Source organism: Centruroides vittatus, unplaced genomic scaffold (genome assembly GCF_030686945.1).
Source record: "Centruroides vittatus isolate TY-2023 unplaced genomic scaffold, ASM3068694v2 scaffold_386, whole genome shotgun sequence".
Taxonomy (NCBI): domain Eukaryota; kingdom Metazoa; phylum Arthropoda; class Arachnida; order Scorpiones; family Buthidae; genus Centruroides; species Centruroides vittatus.
In genome coordinates, this window is record NW_027122706.1 from 2918493 (window position 1) to 2940626 (window position 22134).

Consider the following 22134-nt stretch of genomic DNA (forward strand, 5'->3'; position numbering starts at 1 on the left):
TTATATAATAAACAAATTAAACCTAAACTATGCTTCCAGAATCCAATACAAAGAAAAAGATAGCACTTTGAAATCTGTCTTGTACTTAACAAGTTGTAAGAGCAGAGGTGTACTGAGAGGGGGCGTTGGAGGTGGTCCACCCTGGGTGTCATCCGTTCAGGGGTGACACCCGACTGTGAAAAAATAAGTCGCAAATTAAACCTTGATCATGCGCTTTAACATTCAGTCATGGAAAGTTCAATCAGCTCGAAAAGCAATGCCTAAAAAAAAAAAAGGTCAACAGATACATGCTAGCCAATATAAACCTGTGTGTTGACATCGCTTATTCGATATAGCATTCAAGTTTGCTTGAGTACAGACATATTACGATTCAATAATTCGATAGTGTTTTATAAAAGAGTTAAGAATGGTGACACCCATGGTGCGACTTGGGGTGACACCATGATATTCGCCCTGGGTGTCACCCATGCTAGCTATGCCACTGTGTAAGAGGTTTGATTTCTCAAAAACCTCTTATCTCTGGAAATATGTTTATATGCCTTTTTTTACTTATTTTCTTGCAAAGAATACTTCCCAAATTTTGTCCCACTATTTTAGAATCAATTTGTATGTACAGTATGTGTGTGTACAGAGTGTTTTTTAAGTCCCACTAGATTTCAAAGTGCTGTATCATCCAGATGGAACTGATGTCACCATGAAAAAATTTGTAAAATGTTACTTAAACTTCAAAGTTTGATGGCAACATACATCTGTTCAATGCTAGATCTTCATCTGTGCCAGAGTGACATCCGAACACACTTGCAGCTGTTTCTGGAATCCTAAAATTGCATGTTCATTTGGAATGTCCTGACCAATCATACAAATTCTCTCTTTTAGGGGATATAAATTTGCAGATTTATTAGCATACACTTTCATTTTAACATCCCTCTCAAAGCCAGTAATTGCAGGACATCAAAGTGGGAAATCTTGCAATCCAAGAAATGGGTGCTCTATGACCAATCTATCACTCACCAAATTGCTTGTCCAGATAAATCTTACCTAAAGGAACTCTGTGCACTACAACACAGAACACACTGCACTTTCTTTTGAACAGTCATCATCATAAAAACAACTGACTGCTTGTTGTTCAAGATGCTGATATCAGTTTTGCCAATTCCAAAATTTTAAACTTTCATGTTTATTTTACAAATTATTTCATGGTGATGCAACATTCTGTCTGAATGATACAGCACTTTGTCCTGCTAGATTGAAATCTAGAAGGATTTAAAAATATACCCTGTATATAGTAAAAACCCACCTCCCTAAAATAATACAAGAACTTGTGAAACCTGAAAAAAAAATTGCATTTAATATTGTCAAATTTTCCTCGTAAAATAGTCTGTCTAAGATTAAATCTGTGATATGTGAATGGTAAGCTATGTGTATTATCTCTCTCATTAATTTGCGTTATTTAGAACCCATCAAAGACAGAAACTTTAATGACTATTGAGTTGAAAAGCCCAACAAAAACATTCTATTGTTTTCTTTTTTATTGATATTCATTTTGCTTATGTGATTAGGAAATGCTTATTATCCAATGGTTAGGAAATAAGTTAGTTAAATAGTATCATTATTGACATTAATGAGTTTGTAAATTATTTTGAAAACATAACATGTGATTGAGGCCTAACAACACACTGAGACTTGAACTACAGTTAATATGATTGACAAGAACTTAATATCAAACAACAAAGTGAATTATGTTAAAACAAGCAAACTATTAAGTAATCTCAAATATGTTCATTAAATCTTAAAACAAATTTATTTTTAAACATCTTTTGATTTCTAAGTGTGTCAGCAAAAGTACTTGCCATTTTTTTAATAGAGATGGACTGGTAACTATTATTATGAAAGATTTTGCCTATTGGCTAGACTTTAATAGAAAATTTTAGTGTGTGAAAAGAAACGTGCTCTACTTGATATAGAGCAGAAACTATAGAAAATATTTTGTTTGTGTTTGTATTGCTAGATTGAAATCTGGAAGGATTTATTTTTTTAAATCCAGGAACACAAATATTTGTGTTCCTGGTCTAAGTCTACTTCAGTTTTAAAGCAGCCAGATTGCTTTTCTTTTCCAATGGATTTTTTAACATACTCATTGGTATGTTAAAAAAGTTACTGAAAATGTTGAATGCATTATCATTAACTATGACTACGAAAACTGCAGAAGGAACTTGAGATTATCAAATTTGAGCAAGTAAATCATCCAAGATACATCTGAGTCTATATTTCCAATGAGACAATAGAAAGTAGTTTCACTTAGAGCATATATACTTTCTTTTTTCTGTTTGAAAATATATACTTGAATGTATATTTTATTTTCAGCACTTTATTCCTTTTATTTTGAGGACATTTTAACAAATGAAAGCAAATACTGTGTGTAGGATGAAAATTGATAAAAAGAAATATGTTTACATTTTGAAGCAATAACCAGTTGTTCCGGCCCTTGCAAGCTAGAAAGTTCATGGCATGCTATGTAATTCTGACTTTCAAAGGTTTTACTCTATATATGTAACACATACTGTACATATGTATACACATACGTAATACATACAGTTCATATACAGTGGAACTTGGTTAATTCGAAGTTCAAGGGGAATGCAAAATATTTCAAATTAATGATGTTTGACTATATACATAATATATTACAGGAAATTCAAACAGAAGTAATAATGTCTCAATTTCCAAAATTTATATATATATATATATATATATAATTTTGGAAATTGAGACATTATTATACATTATTACATTATTACAATATATATTATTATTGTAATTAATATATATACATTATTACATTATATATATATATATATATGTCACTTAATTTTTAGTTGAATAATTTGATATTGATTTTAATTTTTTTCAGGTTAGCGCTTCAAAATATATTTTTCTTTTTGATATCTATATTCTTGAAAAAGAAGCTTTTAATAATGGCTTAAAAGAATTATTTGAGAAAGTAACAATTTTAAAAGTAAGTTAATGTTAATAATTTTAAATATACAGTGAAATTCTGTTTAAAGTATTTAAATGGTCCTATTTTGCTAATGGTTAATTTTTAAAAATGAAAATTATTTCCTCCTATGAAAGCAATATATGTAAATATATGACAATGATTTATTGATTGATTCACCATATATAAATTAAATTACACATTTTAAACAAATTTTAAAAATGTTTCTATTATTAGTACTTTAATCCTGTATAGAGGTGAAACTATAATACACATTGCAAATTCATATACGATATAAATATAATAATTAGTGTCCTGGGCTAAGGGGATTTAGATAGTAATATAGTAGATATTAGTGTCCTGGGCTATATAGATATTAATTATTAAAAGTTTAGTACCCATAGACCTATAATATATTTAAGCTAATGCAAGAAACTGTATTAGTTATGGAAAAGACAGTTACTGGTATTAAAAAACTCAAATTTTGTTAGAATTCACTGTTTGCTATACATCAAAGTAGTAATTACTAAATAAAAAAAATATGAAACCATAACAGAGGATAGGGGTTCTGTATTAGGACAGTTTTAACCAAAGAAATACAAAAAGGCAGAAGTAGACTTCTAATAGGGACAATACAGTACTTAAATTTATAGTGATGGTATGGTACTATATGATATATACTATATAACACACTAAACTCACTAAACTGTGTCGTTTTGTAGTAAATATTTCTTTAATCATTAGAAACTTGTTCTTTATGGACAAATTTATTATATCTAAAGTGAGATTCTTTTAAAATAATTCCCACCATGTTTTAATTTGAAAAATTAATTTCAATATTTATTTTGCTAGAAAAATTTACTCCAGTTTATTTGTAAAATCATATAAATAGTTCTTAAACCTTAAATACATAACCTTGAAGAATATTACTTTAGATGATATAACTTAAAAATTAAAAATTAAAAAATTATTTTTTTTATATTTTTAATGATATATGTATTATTAAGCTTATTAGCAAAAAGTTAGAGTTAAACATATCTTCTAAGATTTGTTTAGTTATTTATAAACTGACTTCCTGTCAAATTATCTGATTACTTTCATCTAAATATCAGTCAGAAATCCAGTTGAGATACTTAATTGTCTGTTTTATATATATATATATCTGATTGACTTCTATCAAATTTTATATTCTTATTCAATAAAGAAAAAAGTTGCAAAAAATTTATGTATGTATATATATATAATATAGTTATAGAATGTAATATTATATATTACAATATACTGTATAATAATAATAATGTAAAATTTATATAAGATTTAGTTTTTGAGGAATAAATTTTTGTCAGTAAATATTTTTAAGTTGAAATAGAAGAAATCATAATTATAATAGTACAGTGGAACCTTGCTTAACAAGCACCTCGCACAATGAGTATTTTGCATAACGAGCAAAACAAATTGTAACAATTTGCCTCACTTAACGAGCGATGTTTCACGTAACAAGTGATGAGGAGAGGGCAAGTCCCGAATTGTGTGCATATGGCATGCTCCATCAGTCTGTGTTTAGCACTCGTTCCGCTAGCATCTTAGTGTTGCTTGTGATCACATATTTTTCCAAACTTGTATTCACACATATTACTTACAAACATCAACAACCATAGTCCATTATATAATAAACATGCCAAACAATATGCCAAATTCTTGGGTCATTAAATTTAACGACCAATTCCAAATTAAATTTTAGAAATGTCTGAATTAAAAATTAACTATTTATAATTATTAAATTTAATACAAGATGGAAACATAACTGCCTACCTCTAGTCAAATTAATTAATTTCTATTATTTAATTATAGCCTTTACATAACCCAAGAATTTGGCATATCGTTTGGTGTGTTTATCAAACATATTAGCTGTGATTTTTTTTTTTTTTTTTTTTTTTTTTCCCTGCAAATTGAGTTCTCGTTTAGGATGGTTCATTCCGCACTAGAAGAAAAGATGATGATGATTCATGCTCCTTAACAGTGTATATTGTACAATTTTTTTTGAGTAAACATTACACATAAAACATTTGAGCATTTTTTCGGCATGGAACGCATTATCATATTTTACATTAATTTCTATGGGAAAAATTGTTTTGCTTAACGAGTGTTTTGCATTATGAGTAAGACTCTGGAATGAATTACACTCATTAAGCATGGTTCCACTATATAATTATGGAATTGGAAATATCTTTCAATTCAAATTCAGGCATTTCTTCTGACTTAGAGGCGTTCAGTCATAATCCCACAGATGGTAGCTTCGCACCACTGGCCGCTCGACCAAGCGCATGTACCAAGTGTCCGAACCTGCGGTTCCTCTCGTACTGAGCAGGATTACTATCGCAACGACTAGTCATCAGTAGGGTAAAACTAACCTGTCTCCCACGTTAACCTGTTCACCCACTAATAGGGAACGTGAGCTGGGTTTAGACCATCGTGAGACAGGTTAGTTTTACCCTACTGATGACTAGTCGTTGCGATAGTAATCCTGCTCAGTACGAGAGGAACCGCAGGTTCGGACACTTGGTACATGTGCTTGGTCGAGCGGCCAGGCATTTCTTCTTTCATAATAATCCCTTTTTTTTTTCAAAAAATTAAATATGCTTTAAATAAAAAAATTTGAAAACATTAACTAAATCTTAATATTTTTTCAGATATTTCATGATTGTCGTCAAGTGTCAGATGCATTATTCCATCAATACGGAGTTAAATTGATTAATGTATTTGATACTCAGGTATTTAAATACTTTTAATAATAATTCATTATAACAACATTTAAATTAAAAGTTACTAATGTTCCGCTTTAGATGATTTGTCAATAAATTAATTTTAAAAATCTGTTTATTATATTCTATGTATAATTAATATTACAAAGATTGAAATATAAAAAAGCATAAATACTATTTTAAATTATATTTCAAAATTTTTTTCATACTTGACGTTTAGACTATTTACAAAAAACAATATTTTTGAGTCTATCTTTTAATCCTTTTTTACACCACAACAGAAGTAACAGTTAACATGGTTTTTTGAAGAAAATACTTCTTAAAAACAAAGGTAAAAAACAGGTAAAAATTCACAATGTTAAAAATGATCAAGTGTCAGCCTTTCACTGTAGGATCTGACACCTTTTACATTAAAAAACATGAATTCTTCTCACCATGTTCTCCTTATCCATTTTTAAACTGCTTCTGGCTCTCTAGTGGTAGATATGCGTTTTCCTACTTCATCGTGAATTTTTACCTGTTTTTTACCTTTGTTTTTAAGAAGTATTTTCTTCAAAAAAAACCATGTTAACTGTTACTTCTGTGGTGGTGTAAAAAAGGATTAAAAGATAGACTCGAAAATATTGTTTTTTGTAAATAGTCTAAACTTAAAGTGTGAAGAAAATATATCCCAAGTATTCACGAAAAATTGTAACTCTTCAAAATTTTATTATTATAATTTAGTTTGAAACCTCACAAGTAAAATGTTATTTATAGGATAAGATGCAGGTATCAAAATAGTATAAAGACATGTGCCATCTAATACCTGAACAATAAGCATGCAGTTAGCAGTGTTTACAGAGAAAAATTTTATATTGATGATATGACAGTAGCTGTTAGAAGGTATATTGAATCATATAAAAAGACATTTTTTTATGATGCATATCAATAACTTTAACAGCATAGTAAAATTCAAGTTCTAGTTGATATATTATGTTGGTGTATGCTTGATATCATTTTTCATCTATTATTACAGCACATTGATTGATTTATTTACTGTAAAATATTGGCTATAATGCATGTTCCTTTGGATCACTCAAAAAAAGAATTAATAAGTATCTAATTGAATGCAGTTTTGTAATAGAATATAGAACAGGATAGATTAGAACAGGGGTGTTAAACTCAAACAACTTAAGTGCCAATTTTTTGTCTGGAGTATGACAGTGGGCCAGATGTTTTTAGCTTTTGTAGCCAAAAATTTTTTAAAAAGTAGCCCAAAGTAGCCGACTCAAAAAACTTTTTTAATAACCTGAGATTTCACAATAAATTTAAAAAAACACCATATGTACTTTTCCAGCAATAACTTTAATCACGGAACAAACATTTTCAGCCAATTTACAGGCCTGAAGCAGGTCTGTAAACTGATCCGAAAATAAGGATTGCAAAACTCAAAGTACAAGGATAAATTGTAATTTACTAATATTTCAAAAACACTTATTTTATATGCAAAATAATGCAAATTATGTAACAAATGATCTTGCGAAGACGGACTTTAATTTGAAATTCAAAAGATGAAATAGAGAAAACATAATATAAACAAAAAATTAAACATAAAAATAAATAACTCTATGTGAATAAATGAAAATAATAATAATAATAATAATACTAATAATTATCAAGTTCAACAATTTTGTTTATTAGGTATTATTTGTCTAAGTACAAAATATCACATTTTTTTTGGTATCAAGACAATAAAATATAAACAAATAGCATTATTGAATTCATGTTGCGGGCTGCAAGTAATTGTCTCGCGGGCCAGTTATGGCCCGCAGGCCGTATCTTTGACATGCCTGTATTAGAAGATTAATTTTCTTACAATCATTATTGCATACAGACAAAAAACATTCTTGAATCATACAGTAGATCATAGATCAGTAGATGCTATTGAGGACAAATATGAGATAAATACAGCCATTAGTAATTTCTTTATTCTTGGACTGTTTGGTTTGATATTACAGTAAACCTCAATTTAACAGACAAAAATTTCCAGTCTATATATTATATATGAAAATTAACACACTGTTAATTTTAAAATGCATTTTATATGTAATTAAATTAACAGTTTGTTTTTCTTTTTTTCAAATCAAGAGTCTCCACTCAAAATATATTTTCCAAAAAATTTTATCTATTTCAATTTTTGTCATATACTTATTTCTTAGCACAAAAAGTACAAAAGCAAGAAAACTCTTCTGTAAAATTAAACTTCTCATATATACTTAATTTTAACACATTTTAATACACAAATATATCTACATAAGTAAAAATAGATAAACTAACTAATTTTTCAATTTTTTAACACATTACTATATTATATAATGGACTTTCAGCTTTAATGCTTCAGCTTCCCTCACCTGAATTAGTCTTAAATTGAGGTTTTACTGTATTTAAGGATTTCAATATATAGGGTGATTATAATCTCAAGTCATTTTTTGAAAATGGTAACAAAATCATGTGTTTGCAAGTTGCATGAAGAATGCCAACCCAAGAAAAGAGAATCACTATGTTTTGGACTTGTTTGAGTGGATTAACACACATGGAATGTATGTACTGTAACATCAAGTTTTCCTCTTCCATAGCATTCAAGAGATTGTGGCACATTGCTTGGCGGGTGACATTGTCCTCTTTCTCCTATTACATGTTGAAACATTTTGTACTGTAAGGTGGTTTCCTGGAATGTTGTACATCGTATATATTATCCATTTTCCCAAATTTGGTAACCAATAGTCTGATGTTCGCTATGGTAGGAGCAGACTTCTTGAATTTATGAGTGGACTCTGTACTTTTGTGTATGTTAATCCACCAAAACTTGCACAAACAATAGCGATTCTCTCTTCTTGGATCAAGATGTTTCACACTACCTGCAGACAAATGATTTTGTAACCATTTTCACAAAAATGGATAGAGACTTAAAATTGCCTTGTATGTTAGAATATTTTTGTTCATCTATCTAAGGTAGTTGGAGTTTCTGTTGCAATTATTTCTCATACATTTAAATTTTATGTTTATGTTTGAGTGCATGTTCTTGATTACTATTTCAAAACTTTACAGTACATAGTTTTCAGCTAAGCAGTTGTTCTATATTATGTGACTTATTCTAAAGGCATTAGATAGTTTTATTAATAATTCATATCAATGTATTTGTTAATTTTTAAGATTTTCTTTTATATAGTATTGTTGGAATTAATGCAAATAAGTAAACTTGGAGAAATGATATTATTTATGATTTTTTTTGTGTGTGAAGTTATATTCTTTTCTTTAGCAATTTTAGCATTTTATCAGAGCAAATATGACATGATATGCTTTCACAAAATACAGTTTAATCTGATTATAATGTCGTTGGATGTAACAACAACCATAATATAACATCAAATTTTTATCGATCCCACGATTTTACTGTACTAGATAATGTTAAAAAAAACCCACTTGTAACAACATAAAATCCTTTTAACATCATGTTTAAAGCACTCCCAAATTTACAAAATTAGATTACAAATTTTATTTAACAAAGAAAATACTGTATATTCAGTTTCTAGGGTCAGAGACCATTTCCTAGAATGACTATGGGTGGTACTCTCACGACCCGATTTCGGTGGGGCGAACCTCACCCCACCGAAATCTCTAAATGACATGATGATTGGTTAGTCTGCATAGTTACTTATGTAAGCTTGCCAACTTTAACATAACCCCGTAATGTAACAGTATCCGTATTCATAAATGTTTGCTACACTGGATATCTATAGCAATAATTATAAACTACTGTAAGGCTGTTTCTGTATCCGTTAAGGAACAAACTTGTTTTACAGCTTATGAAGCAGTCCATCGTGAGCATGTGCAAAATCATCGGTAGTTGTTGCCAGATCTAACTCTATAATTATTTATTCATTTTATTATTTTTTATGACCCAAATAACTCCTATCTTAAAATTTTATATTGTTCAGAAGTAGCATTGTCGGTCAAAAGTTACAATTTGTCAAAGTTTTGTTGGTTGCTTCCAGCACAACTTCCGATTGTATATTGACTGAACGTGACTTAGCAAATGCGCAATTTGTCAAGTCTCCGTATCCCCACCTTAAAAGTTTGATCTATCCAAAGTTTTCTTACAGAATACGATACGGACTTTATAACCATGCTATACAGATACAGTTACAGCTACAGATATGGTTACGTTATGAAGTTTATAACTTGACCCTTAGTTTGCACTTTTATACATATGATAATAAAATATTATTACCATAATAGATACAGTATACTGTATTACCATTAAGAAATAATTTTATGGTAATACATACGATGTTAAATTAGAATTGGTTTTATAATAGATTCTTAAACACACTTGGTACTTTTTATGGGGCTGAAATTATGACCTTGCAGATAATGACACTCAGTTATAATGTCATAAAATTGCCAGTCCCATGGATGACGTTATAATCAGGTTAAACTGTGTGTCATTATCTACCATTTCCTAATGCTTTCTAAGCCATTTCAAATTATCTAGTATTTTATTTATAATTATAATGATCAAGAATTTTGCTGTTTACTTTAAATGAGATTATTTAAATTTCTTTTTATTTTTAATTTTTAGGTGTGTGTGTGAAATTTATAATATACTGTATATCTCTATAATTTTACGTTTTATCAATACTCTGTATCTTGGATACCTCTCTAACTTAAATTTTGGACGCCGTTTGGTGATTTAAGTTGGACATTTTCAGAAATTTGTGCACCTAATTTTTAACTGTTGAGTCATCTACACAGGTGTCCTTTTTTAAAGTCACATCAGTTAAAAGCTGATTTGGAAACTTATCACAAACACCCTTTGGCCTTTGGAGAGATTTTCTACATTTTTGATCATCAATACATGTGGTCTTTAGAAAGAAATAATACTTCAGACATAATTTCTTCCTAAAGACTAGGGCTGCCAATTATGGATGTCTGTACCAAATTGGTTACATCAGATTCCATTTTTGTACTCAAAAATTATGCTGACAATTGCCGTAAATTTAGCTAAATTTTAGGTTTGGAGAAAAAGTTGGAAGCTTTTGTTTGCCATACACTTGTCCCTTGTTTTTGTCACTTGTTTGGGACCATCAAAATTGGATGACAAAATCAAATACTTTTGTACCAACACACACAAAAAATGTATTTATTTTTTGTTTTGTTTTAAAGTTTTATATTGCAGTAAAATTTGTTATTCATATACCACACAAAATGTAACTATAACGTTTCTTAATTTTATAATAAAGTTTAAAAAATTGTTTCTAATACATTACTGTATAAAAGGGTGAAACAAAATAGATATATTTAGATTCAGTGGTCCAAAAACATATTTTAATGATAATGTAGTCTTATCATTAAAATATGTTTTTAATAAATAATTAAATAATAATTAAATATGTAAATAAATAAATAATTAAACTAAAAAAGAAAAAAGTAAAAACTTAATACAAATACATGGCCAGCATTATTTACATTTAATATATATATATAAAACTATAAATACGACTATACAAAGATAAAACTTTGCTTTTTTTTTGTCTTTCCTCTTCGCCGTTCACACCATCAGCAGTCCTTAGACGAATCACAAAATCTCGGAGACGACCTTTCTTTTGAGGCTACTGCCTCCGCAGAAAAATGTAAAATCAGATAAAAGCATCCTCTGGTGTTAATGCCACAATCATAATATAACATTTTAAAGTAAAAAATTAAAATGTTATATTATGATTGTGGCATTAACACCAGAGGATGCTTTTATCTGATTTTACATTTTTCTGCGGAGGCAGTAGCCTCAAAAGAAAGGTCGTCTCCGAGATTTTGTGATTCGTCTAAGGACTGCTGATGGTGTGAACGGCGAAGAGGAAAGACAAAAAAAAAGCAAAGTTTTATCTTTGTATAGTCGTATTTATATTTTTTTATATATTTATTAAATAAAAAAGAAAATATTTACATACACTGAAAAAACTCTTAGTTTTTTCTGCTGTTGAATTCATGAAATTGTGAGTATTCTTGAACAAAGATTATGAATCAACATAATGTCTGAAAAGTGGGCTCCTCTTGCTTGGAAAAAGTTGCAACATTTTCTAAGTTAGTGAGAGCTTCTACAGATGTTGGAGCATCATTACCATCTTTATTTATTTCACTATTATTTTATCATCTAATTCTTGAAAGTCAGGAGTAGTGTCAGAAATACCGTATATTTCCACGGATAAGACGGCCTTCAGATAAGACGGGGTATAAATTTTTGTAAAAGTTTTATAGTTTTAGCATATATCTGTCCTATAATACGACCCCCAAACTATCAACAGCCTATGAATTTAGTTTAGATCAGTGATCATCTTCTGGATAATAATACTGTACAGCATATATGGAATTATGTCCTATTCCGTAATTTTTTGAATGAACAAATTTTATTTTCTGCCTTGCTATTGTTGCAAATGTTTGCACTGATTCGGGCATTCAGGTAATGACCTTGACTATCACAAAAACATCATACAGGCTATTCTATTTTGTAGACATGCCCTACTCTCTACTAGTAAATAATTATGGTTTGTCCATTTTTTTATAATGGTTTTAATTTATATAAGTTTCAATCTAATTTTTTGTATCTGTCCTATAAGACGACTCCGGATTTTTGGGGTCTTTTTTTATGATTCAACTATCGACTTATCCGCGGAAATATATGGTAGCTTTAATAATTTCATCATCATTTAAGGAGTATGATGTCAAACAGTCTTGGTCATAAGAAACATATTCAACTACATCAGTGTTGATAGTATCAACAATACCAATGTCACTGAAACACTTTAATAGGTCTTGCAGATCTTGTTCACTTGCATTTTTAGTATTCCATGGTTCTTCACTTGCTGATATTTCAGCATTAAACATAGAAGGAAGGCATTGAGATTTTACCCAATTATATCTGGGCTTCGCTCTTTCCAAACTTCATTAAACATGTACATTACATCATTCAGATTAATGTTGGGCATTTGATCAGTTGCATCAACTGTAGCTATGACATATGTAAGCAGTATTTTTCTGTATCTGCATTTTATAGAACTAATTATACCTGAATCTAGTGGTTGCAAAAAAACTAATAGCATTTGCAGGTAAATAGACAGGTACAATTTGTTTCATTTTAAGTTCATGATGACTGATACAGTTGTCTGTGATGAGAGCAATTTTTCTTTTAGATTTTAAAGTTCTGTTTTCCATGCATTTATCCATTCTTGAAATACTGTATTTTTGAATTTATCTACAAATTGGACTGAACAACATACTGGCAAGTCTTTGAAGTGTATATTTTTGAAACATTTAGATTTTTTGAAGAGTGAATAACCATAGGCCATTTCTTTTTCTCCATCACTAACACAGAATGAAGCAGTAATTCTCTCTTTTCAAGTTTTTTTTCCCCTCTGCTTGGGTAATTTTTTTCCATAACGTTTGTTTTGGTAATGCTTTGTAAAAAAAAAATGCTTTTCTTCTTTTTTATTTTACTGATAGCAGTTGGATGAACATCAAATTGTTCAGCAATAGTTTGTGTAACAACACCTTTGTTAAGCTGTTCCAAAATTTTAGTTTTTTCTTTTAGATTCAAAGAATGTCTTTTCTTTTTTTCACTGTTTCCACTCATTTTGTGTAGTAGACTAGTCATTGATTGTACAGGAAATATAAATCTAAACTGAACTGAATATTTCACAAGATTCTAAAAAAGTTACAATAGAACACATGTAAATGTGACTATAGAATAAATACAAGAAATATAAAAATAAGACTTACTTTTGATAAGAATACAATTGTTATTGAAGTAAATGTGCACTCCTACAACAAAACTCTAACAAACCAAAAACAAACCAAAACCCGCATTTGCAGCTTTTGGTTTGTTTTTCTACCCATACTTGTGGCACCATCTAAAAAAAGGGAGAAATGAATTCCTGTATATTTCCATTTATATGGGTAGAAGACAGAACTGGAGCCAAACTAGATTCTATTGTGTAACAAATTATGTTAAATTGTGGCTCCTCAATTAATTAACAAGCATTGAACCTACTAATTAAAGTATCTTATTATAGAATATTACTTATATAATATATGAGTATAAATAAGACAGAATTTTATTATCTTAGTGATTTTTGATAATATTATGTATTAGGAAAGTGACACAATCAAGTTGCAAAGATCTTAACCAAGCAGAATGACAGAGGGAGTGATATTTGTGAAGTGACAAAAACGAGGGACGAGTGTAGTTGGCATTCTTTGTTGTGAATGTGATCTGTGTTTTAACATTTTTGTCTCTGCCCTATGGGCACTAACAGTGCCTTTTATCAAGGCTATAGTGGTTCAGTTAGACCCATAATGGGGCAGCTGGGTGGTGAGTGATAGGGTCCAACATATTCAGAATGACTATTCATCAAAAAATCCTTGGGTTTGTTGATCTGTCTGGATTTGATTTTGGGTCCTCCAGAACGATGACAGCTTGTCTGCCTTAATCATCCATGCTTCAAATGACTGTTAACCACCAATGGCCGTCTGGATAAAATCACCGAACACTGGACCAACAGTCAGATTTACTTTTTACCAATGAGTTGGCGTGTGGAGTTTTTCAGATTTTTGTCACTTGTCCTATATCTAAATAGGGGCCAGTTTCCCATAGAAGTGTTTCCAGGAGACATTTCCAAAAGCAAATCACTAATTAGCTATAAGCACATTAAGTATGACTTTTATGATGATATCAAGTAGCACTAATTCTAGAAACTAAAAAAACTGATGAAAATATTCAAGAAAGCAACATGGAAAGAATTAAACACTTCAATTATTTTCATTCAGATATTGGATATAATATAATTTTATTGCACATGCACTTCAAATATATTTATAAATAAAACTTTTTGCATGAGATTTACATAGATATAATATATAATGTCTGATACATCTTTTGAGAGAGATACTTGTGGAAGTAGTTTTGAAATTTTTTATAATGCTTTAATTATTTAATATGAATTATAATTAATTATGTTTTTAAAACATTTAAATTTCATTAGGTAGGAGATACATTCGTATATTATAAACAAAAAAATAAAATGCCTGAACATGTTCAAGGACTAGGACAGTGCTTAATGGAATATTTGCATCTAGATTCAAGATATATTCATATTCAAAGATCCTCTGAAAACTTTGAAGAGGTAAACCAAATATTTTTATATTATTATTTTTTTACATGTATTCACATTTGCTATTAGAGAATAAAAGTTTATAAATATTTTTTAGAAAACAAATTAAAGATTTATAAAAAAATAAATTATAAACACATACTGTAAATTACTGCTATAAACAAGAAAACAATTTTCTAAAATGTTTTCTTGTTATAGCAGTAGTGGCCTTAATTTTTCTGTTATGGGTAGTCTGACTTTCATTGAAGCAGATTAGCATGGAATATAAATGAGATACATTGTTTTGTATTCTGTTTTTTTGTCTGTTAGGACATATTGAAAACACACTTTAATGGATTATTATATCAATAAAGTTTAATGTGGTAATAGTCATTTTGTCCCCTGGTTGATTAAATGTTGTAAACATCAGCTTTAATTATCTTGTGTCATATGTTTCAGGATAAAAGGAATTTGATTACTTCTTATAAGTTTATGATTGTTTTTTTTAATTTACCATTATAAAAATTTCTTCTATAAATTGTTAAATAACAAATTTTTATGCACATCAGCTTTTATTCAAATAACTAAATCTCATCCTTAAACCTTGAAATAATAAATGCAGTTACTGCTCTAGGATTTCTGAAAATTTAGGGAAACAACATAAAATTATTAAATACCATAAACTAGTAAATAGATACTGTATTTACTTAACAAACTTTAACAGAAAATGAGATACATAAAATGTACAATATATAGTAGATGTATTTTTTTTAATTATTTAGTTATTACTGCTAAATAGAAAGTAATTCTCACTATACAGAATGATACCAGCTGCCATTTCAAGTACAGTTTGTTTTAAAAATCAGAATGTTCATAAATAAAATATTTAAATACTTCATTAATAATGAACATCAAACAGTTTTGTTTTTACTCTTTCTGTCCTGTGGAAACTGAAAAGGTCTTTTTATCAGGTCCATTATGAATTTGGCTAGGCCCACAATGAGTAGCTGGGTGGTGTGGGATGCAGCCTGACAATATCTGGGACAGGTTACCCCAGGAAATTTGTGGGATTTTCAACTTAACTGGATTTGTTTCCAGGTTCCCATAGTGGTAAGCTGACACTTCAATCACTCAGCCATCCGGCCGTTGAAGTCAAAAGAGTATGTTCAGAGGAAATAGAAACCACAGAGAAGATATGCAAATTAAAACTGTAGCTGCAGCTATTATTTGAATAAAGCCAATAGTCTCAAAGATATTAGATGCTTAGAAAGTCCCAAAAATATTTATATTAAAAAAATAATTGCATTATTTCATAAATTTACAATTTTTATTATTAATAATTACATTAAAGTTTCTTATATAAAAAAAATTAACTTCTTGAACAAGATAAACTGTATTCTAACAAAAATAACTGTTTAAAAAGTTTTTCAAAATTATAAAATAAGTTTTTAACAATATTATGTCCATTGATATATATATATATATATATATACATGGTCCATACAGATCTGGAAAGTCAGGGAATAAGATTTTTAGCAGGAAATGTCAGAATCTGCAAATACCACAGAATCCGTTTGTCGCTCTTACTCCTTTTTGATGCGAATATGTCTTTAAATTCGGTTCAGTATAGGGGTGTCTACAAAAACTAGAGCAACCAAAAGAATGGCAAGATTTGTCATACTTATATCTTGTAAACTATAAATGATAATCTAATGATTAAAATTTTGTTGGATAGAAGGTTTATCTTCACATTTAAAATGGTGGGTGGTAAGGCTGTACAACTGTGAGAGGGGGTTGCAGTTGCATGTGAACACTGAAAATAGCAATGCTGCATGGTATTTGGGCAGTATATAACTTTGGATTGCTAATAGATAGGACATTGAAATTGGCATTGATTTGTACAGAATGACAGGATCTACAATATTATTTAGCAATAATAAACAACAAAATAGAATTTGTAAAGTTATAAGCTGATAAGTGTGAGTTGAAGCAAATTTTTTCGTGATGTCAAATAAATTGCAAAGGAATGTAAGAAATGTGTATCATTGGAAAGAAAAATTTGAAAGGAATCAGAAATGCCAGAGATGACTAATGCTGAACAATGCAGATTATATAGAGAGGATAAGAAAACCAAGCCTATCAACTCTGATGCATATACTTCAAGTGTGCTGCTGCCTGAACCAATTGATATTGACTTGGAATGTGATAATCACCAAGATTTTATTTGTTTACATCTTATTCTTCCTCCTCCTGGAGTGATTGTGTCTCCATACTCCACCCTTCCAATTTTTGTGACCTGCACAATTGATATCTGGTTTAACCTGTGCAGTCAGTTTACATTGTGGGGAGAGACAAAGAAATGTCATTCAGGTTAACAATATTATGTACAGGATATCTTGGACCATGTGGTGGATCTCATTTAATTCATGTATTTTTATTCATTATATTCTTTGCTGCTGACCACATACAGTATGTGGAGATAATAATTCTGTTAATTTTGATGGATTGATGATCTCTAACAGTAAATTTTCATCTTCATATGGCCCAAGGAATTTCAGACGTTCGCATTTTTTGAAGTATACCAAAATATTGCTATAGAGTTAAAGTTGGGTTTTCAAAAACTCCATTGACAATGACCCACTTTTCTGTCAAAACTCTGCCATTCCCATTATAAGTTTCAGGGAGAGTTGGGAAGAAATGTAAAGATCTTGAATGGGTCAGTGCTGAACCAAAAATAGCACACACTAAGCAATTTTTCCCTCTCACAGAGTGTATGATTTATTCTGTTTAAATTATTTTTAATTTCTTGCCTCCTTGCTTTATGAAAATTTGATTTTACAATGCAAAATGAGTCTTTTTCGTATTTAAATAAAATTTACAAATTTAGATAGAATCATGAAATTTTTTATATGACATAGAAATGACATAGTTGATTATGTAATTGATTTTACACAAAGTTTTTTGTTTTTTGTAAGAAGTGAATAAAGTGTTAATTTATAAAAATTTATATAATTGTGTGCAAAATGGGCTTAAATAGACTTGGCCAAATATTACACAATGGAAAGGGGAAATGCAGAGACCTTAATAAGACAGGGAACAATGTCATAATTGGTCAGGGAATCACAGATGGAATGATCTATATGGATCCTGTATATATGTGATTACATAAAAAACTATATAATTAAGTTTAATTTATGTAAAACAGTGGAAAACCGTTTATACTTCTCATATTTATTCATTGTTTTATGTTAAACTTAAATTGTCACTATTTTTTTTAAAGGTGAAATATTTTGCTAATGTTTAAAACTTTTTCAATATATTAAATTTGTTACAGAGTTTTATTTATATATGAAGATAATAGATATCCCAATATTCTTTTAGAAAACACATTTAGAATTACACTTTGTTTTCTTCTTTCACTTCTTATCTTTATGTTCTTAGAATTAAATGGCATAATATTGACCACACTAGATGTATTGTTTCTGAGAGAGGGAGAGTTAGCAGTGGATTGTCAACTAATTGGTTGAAGTGATCACAATACAGGAGGAAGTCTATCTGTTTGTAATATTCTTGAAATATGTAAATTTCCCATATAGTTTGTTAACAGTGTAACACCTACAGTAGACCTGAGTCTGCTAGGAGAACTTGGAGGGTAAGGATATGCAAGACAATAAATAAGGACCTTACAAACTCTTTGATATCCAACAATAAACATTTAATAATAGACAATTACAGATAATTTTCGATACAAAAGAATCATGGGAGGACAGAACACGTAACTCTTATAAACTAATGATAAATACATTATACATGGGTTTTCGAAATATAATGAAAATCACATATGACAGTGGAAATAAGTCTTAAAGTCTTACATAAGTTCCTTATAGCTTACTTATCCTTTGTCAATGCTCACTTAGATTTTGATGTCTTGACTTTGTGTATTCGGATTCTACCAATCCCTTCGAAACTCACACATATAGTCCTTTTTCTTTGTTGGTCAGAAATTCCTAGATTGGGTTAACCGTTGAACAGCTCAGAGACAGAACCAGACAAAAAGGTACCTCTCTACGAAAGTTTCTTGCTTTTATATCTCCTGCCATTAGGCATGATGTACAAGGCACGTGATCTAGGCCACTGACCAATCAACGTCCATGACGGGCAACACCATCCAAAAAAAAACCGATACCATAACACAAAACGGAATTGCACAACAAAACAAATTTAAAAAAAACCCTGACACGACATGTGTAATGCTAAAAACACAAAATTAATAATAATAATAATAATAATAATAATAATTGTATAGTGCCTGGGCACTACAACGGTAAAAGAATATCATAAACAAAGTTTAACAAAACAAGTTTATTTCAGGATCTGTTTTAATGTATGTACAATTCTTAATGATTTTAATATAGAACATTTAATGATTGTTAAATTGACATTCTAAAACTTAAGAAAAATAAATTATAAAAAGAAGTATATCACTTGTTACTAGAGGTATTTGAATCTTGAATGGGCAAAAATTTTGGAGTTTGTTGCTGTGAAATAGAGCAGTGATGTAAATTATTTCCTGTTTTGTGCTAGCACACTTTTCCTATAGACAGACTTATCAAACTGGACAACCACAGGACAGAATGACCTAGAGACAATTTCTTTCTCAAGGTCATTCTATCCTGTTGTGGTCAACTTTGATAAGTCTGTCTATAAGAAAAGTACTCTAGCATGAAACAGGAAATAAGTCAATGGACAAAAAGTGATCTGAATAAGACTTAAATTATGTTTATTTGACCCTGACCACTGTGATTTCAAAGAATATATGCAATGAAAGTATTATTATTATATTTTTGTAATAAATATGTAAAATAAAAGATAATAAAAAAAGTTGTTAAAAGTTTAATAATTTTTATGGTAAATTTATATTATTATATTTTGCTATCTTATAATGCAGTTTGACTTAAATTTTGATAATATCTTTCAGTTATCTTTGTTTGGTTCTGTCCTTTAAGAGATACATAAATGGTGCTATACTGTATTAACTTATAAGTAACTAACTGTATGAATGGATATTTAAAGAAAAATATACTTGATAGAAAATATACACCATTCAAAATACTTATGGAAATATTGTAATAACTGACTATTATTACAAAACAATTAATGATCTTATTTTTATGTAAAATTAAAAATCAGATAAATAATATCTACAACAAAAAGAACACCTTATTAAATTTAATGTAAATAAATATATGATTAAAACAATTCATGTAAATAAATATATTTTGAAGTATTTCTTATGACAAAGTAAGATGCTATACATTTTATTGAAGCATATAGTGTCTTACAACTTCTGAAATAATAGCATATTGAATATGGAAAAAAGATAAGATTATTCACTTTTTTATGAATGTCATAACATGCATATCTTAAATTAGTCAATTCTAGTTGATGATATGAGTTTTGATAATGCAAAATCAGATTACAATATAAATCTGATTTTGCATTACCTGTTAATTTTTTTTCTTTCTTCTTTTGAGCAATGTAATCCAAAAGAAGTTTTTATGTAAGAATTTGTAGAAAAACTCATAATTAGTATAAACATTTAAATTTATGGGATGTAATTAGATTATTTTTTATTTTGCTAAATAATTAATACTATAGTATAATCTTATCTTCGCAGATATTACAGAAATCATCAGAACTTCTGATATATTAATCATCAAAGAAATGCATGTTTGTTTGGAATTAATATGATATATCTGAAATTAATCTTAATAAAAAGTTGAAAGCTTTTTAAAACATTTAACTCAATGTTTTAAAATATTCATAAAAGCTTATTTAAGTATAAAATTACAATTAAATTTTTTTTCTTTTAATTTAGGAAGAACTTTCAGCATGGACATTAAGACCATTACCCAAAAGACTTCAAAAAATAGCTGTTAAACATGTTATATATTTGAAAGATTTAAGATGGGCAATACTTGAAGATCTATTGTCTGACTTAAATGAAGGCATTGATATATATTTAAGTGTACTAAGAGAATGTTCTGAAGAAGAGTTACAATTAAGCCCGGTAAATTTTACTTTTAAAATTTATTTATTTATTTTAATCATTTATATTACAAATTTTAATTATATTGTTTAAAGATAAAAATTTTTTAACTTTTAGAAGATAATTTTTTCGTATATAAACTATAAAATATTAAATTTTTATATTTAAAATGGTACAAAAATATAACAAGGCACAAATTTTAAACTAGTCAATAATTTTTTTTAAAATGTAATAGTGATGAGAAACATGTCTAGGACCAAAAAAATGATGGCATCAAATATATATAGAAACAAAATAAGTGAACTTAAATATACATTGGTAATGCAAAAATACTTTTTAAAACAAGAATGGTAAAGCATAAATGTGTTATTAATATTAAATTAAATGATTTAACTTGTTAAATTTAAAATTATTATAAGTTTTTTGATATACATCTAAGAATGAACACTTAATGTCATTATTTTTAGGATTTATCTATAAAAATAGCAAAAGAATACCAACAGTATATCAATAAACATGAGTTTTAAATGAAAGAGATTAAATTTTTAAGTATTTGCAAGTAGATTATAAAAAGTGTGGAATAGTGGAAAGATAAAGATTTTTGTGATACAGATGCTTTCCTACTTACTAATAGGTTTCCAAGGCTTTTTCATAAGTTGAAAACTAAAACTAACCTAAAAAGTACATTTGTACACAGAATAACCACTTATTGTTAGTGTTTGATCTTTCAATGTACTTAATAGAATACATTATGCTCATTTACATGCTCACCATTGCTTACTAACAGTGTTTCAAACACAGTTTTTTCCACCTAATGCACTTAGTTCTGTTTTCAGTTCAGTTTAGCTACATTCCTTGCATTTATCTCTACTTTAGACTTACTGTTACATTTTGGATGCATTTTTGAAGTACTAATCATAAAAGTTTATAAAAAATGCAAACAATAGCAAAAAAACACAGTTACTCCAATGTTACCAATTTCAACACCATCTCATGAGCAGCAATGGACAGTATGCAAACAATAAATGTCAATAAGCAATAGAAACAAGCTACATTAATTATTTATTAAAAATTTATTTATTATCAGCCAAAGACTCACTTCATGCCATCTTATGAATGGCAATAATCCATGCAAAATTTAAATTT

At 28.8% G+C, this 22134-nt stretch overlaps 1 protein-coding gene across 1 annotated transcript in view; it reads left to right on the forward strand.

The window, feature by feature from the left end:
* LOC136988723 (piRNA biogenesis protein EXD1-like) overlaps positions 1-22134 on the forward strand; it is a 51267-nt gene that overhangs the window by 25679 nt on the left and 3454 nt on the right. The window contains exons 7-10 of the mRNA XM_067286679.1: positions 2912-3016; positions 5686-5766; positions 14832-14972; positions 20818-21009. Coding sequence (XP_067142780.1) covers positions 2912-3016; positions 5686-5766; positions 14832-14972; positions 20818-21009 — 519 coding nt within the window. The remainder of the gene's footprint in view (positions 1-2911; positions 3017-5685; positions 5767-14831; positions 14973-20817; positions 21010-22134) is intronic.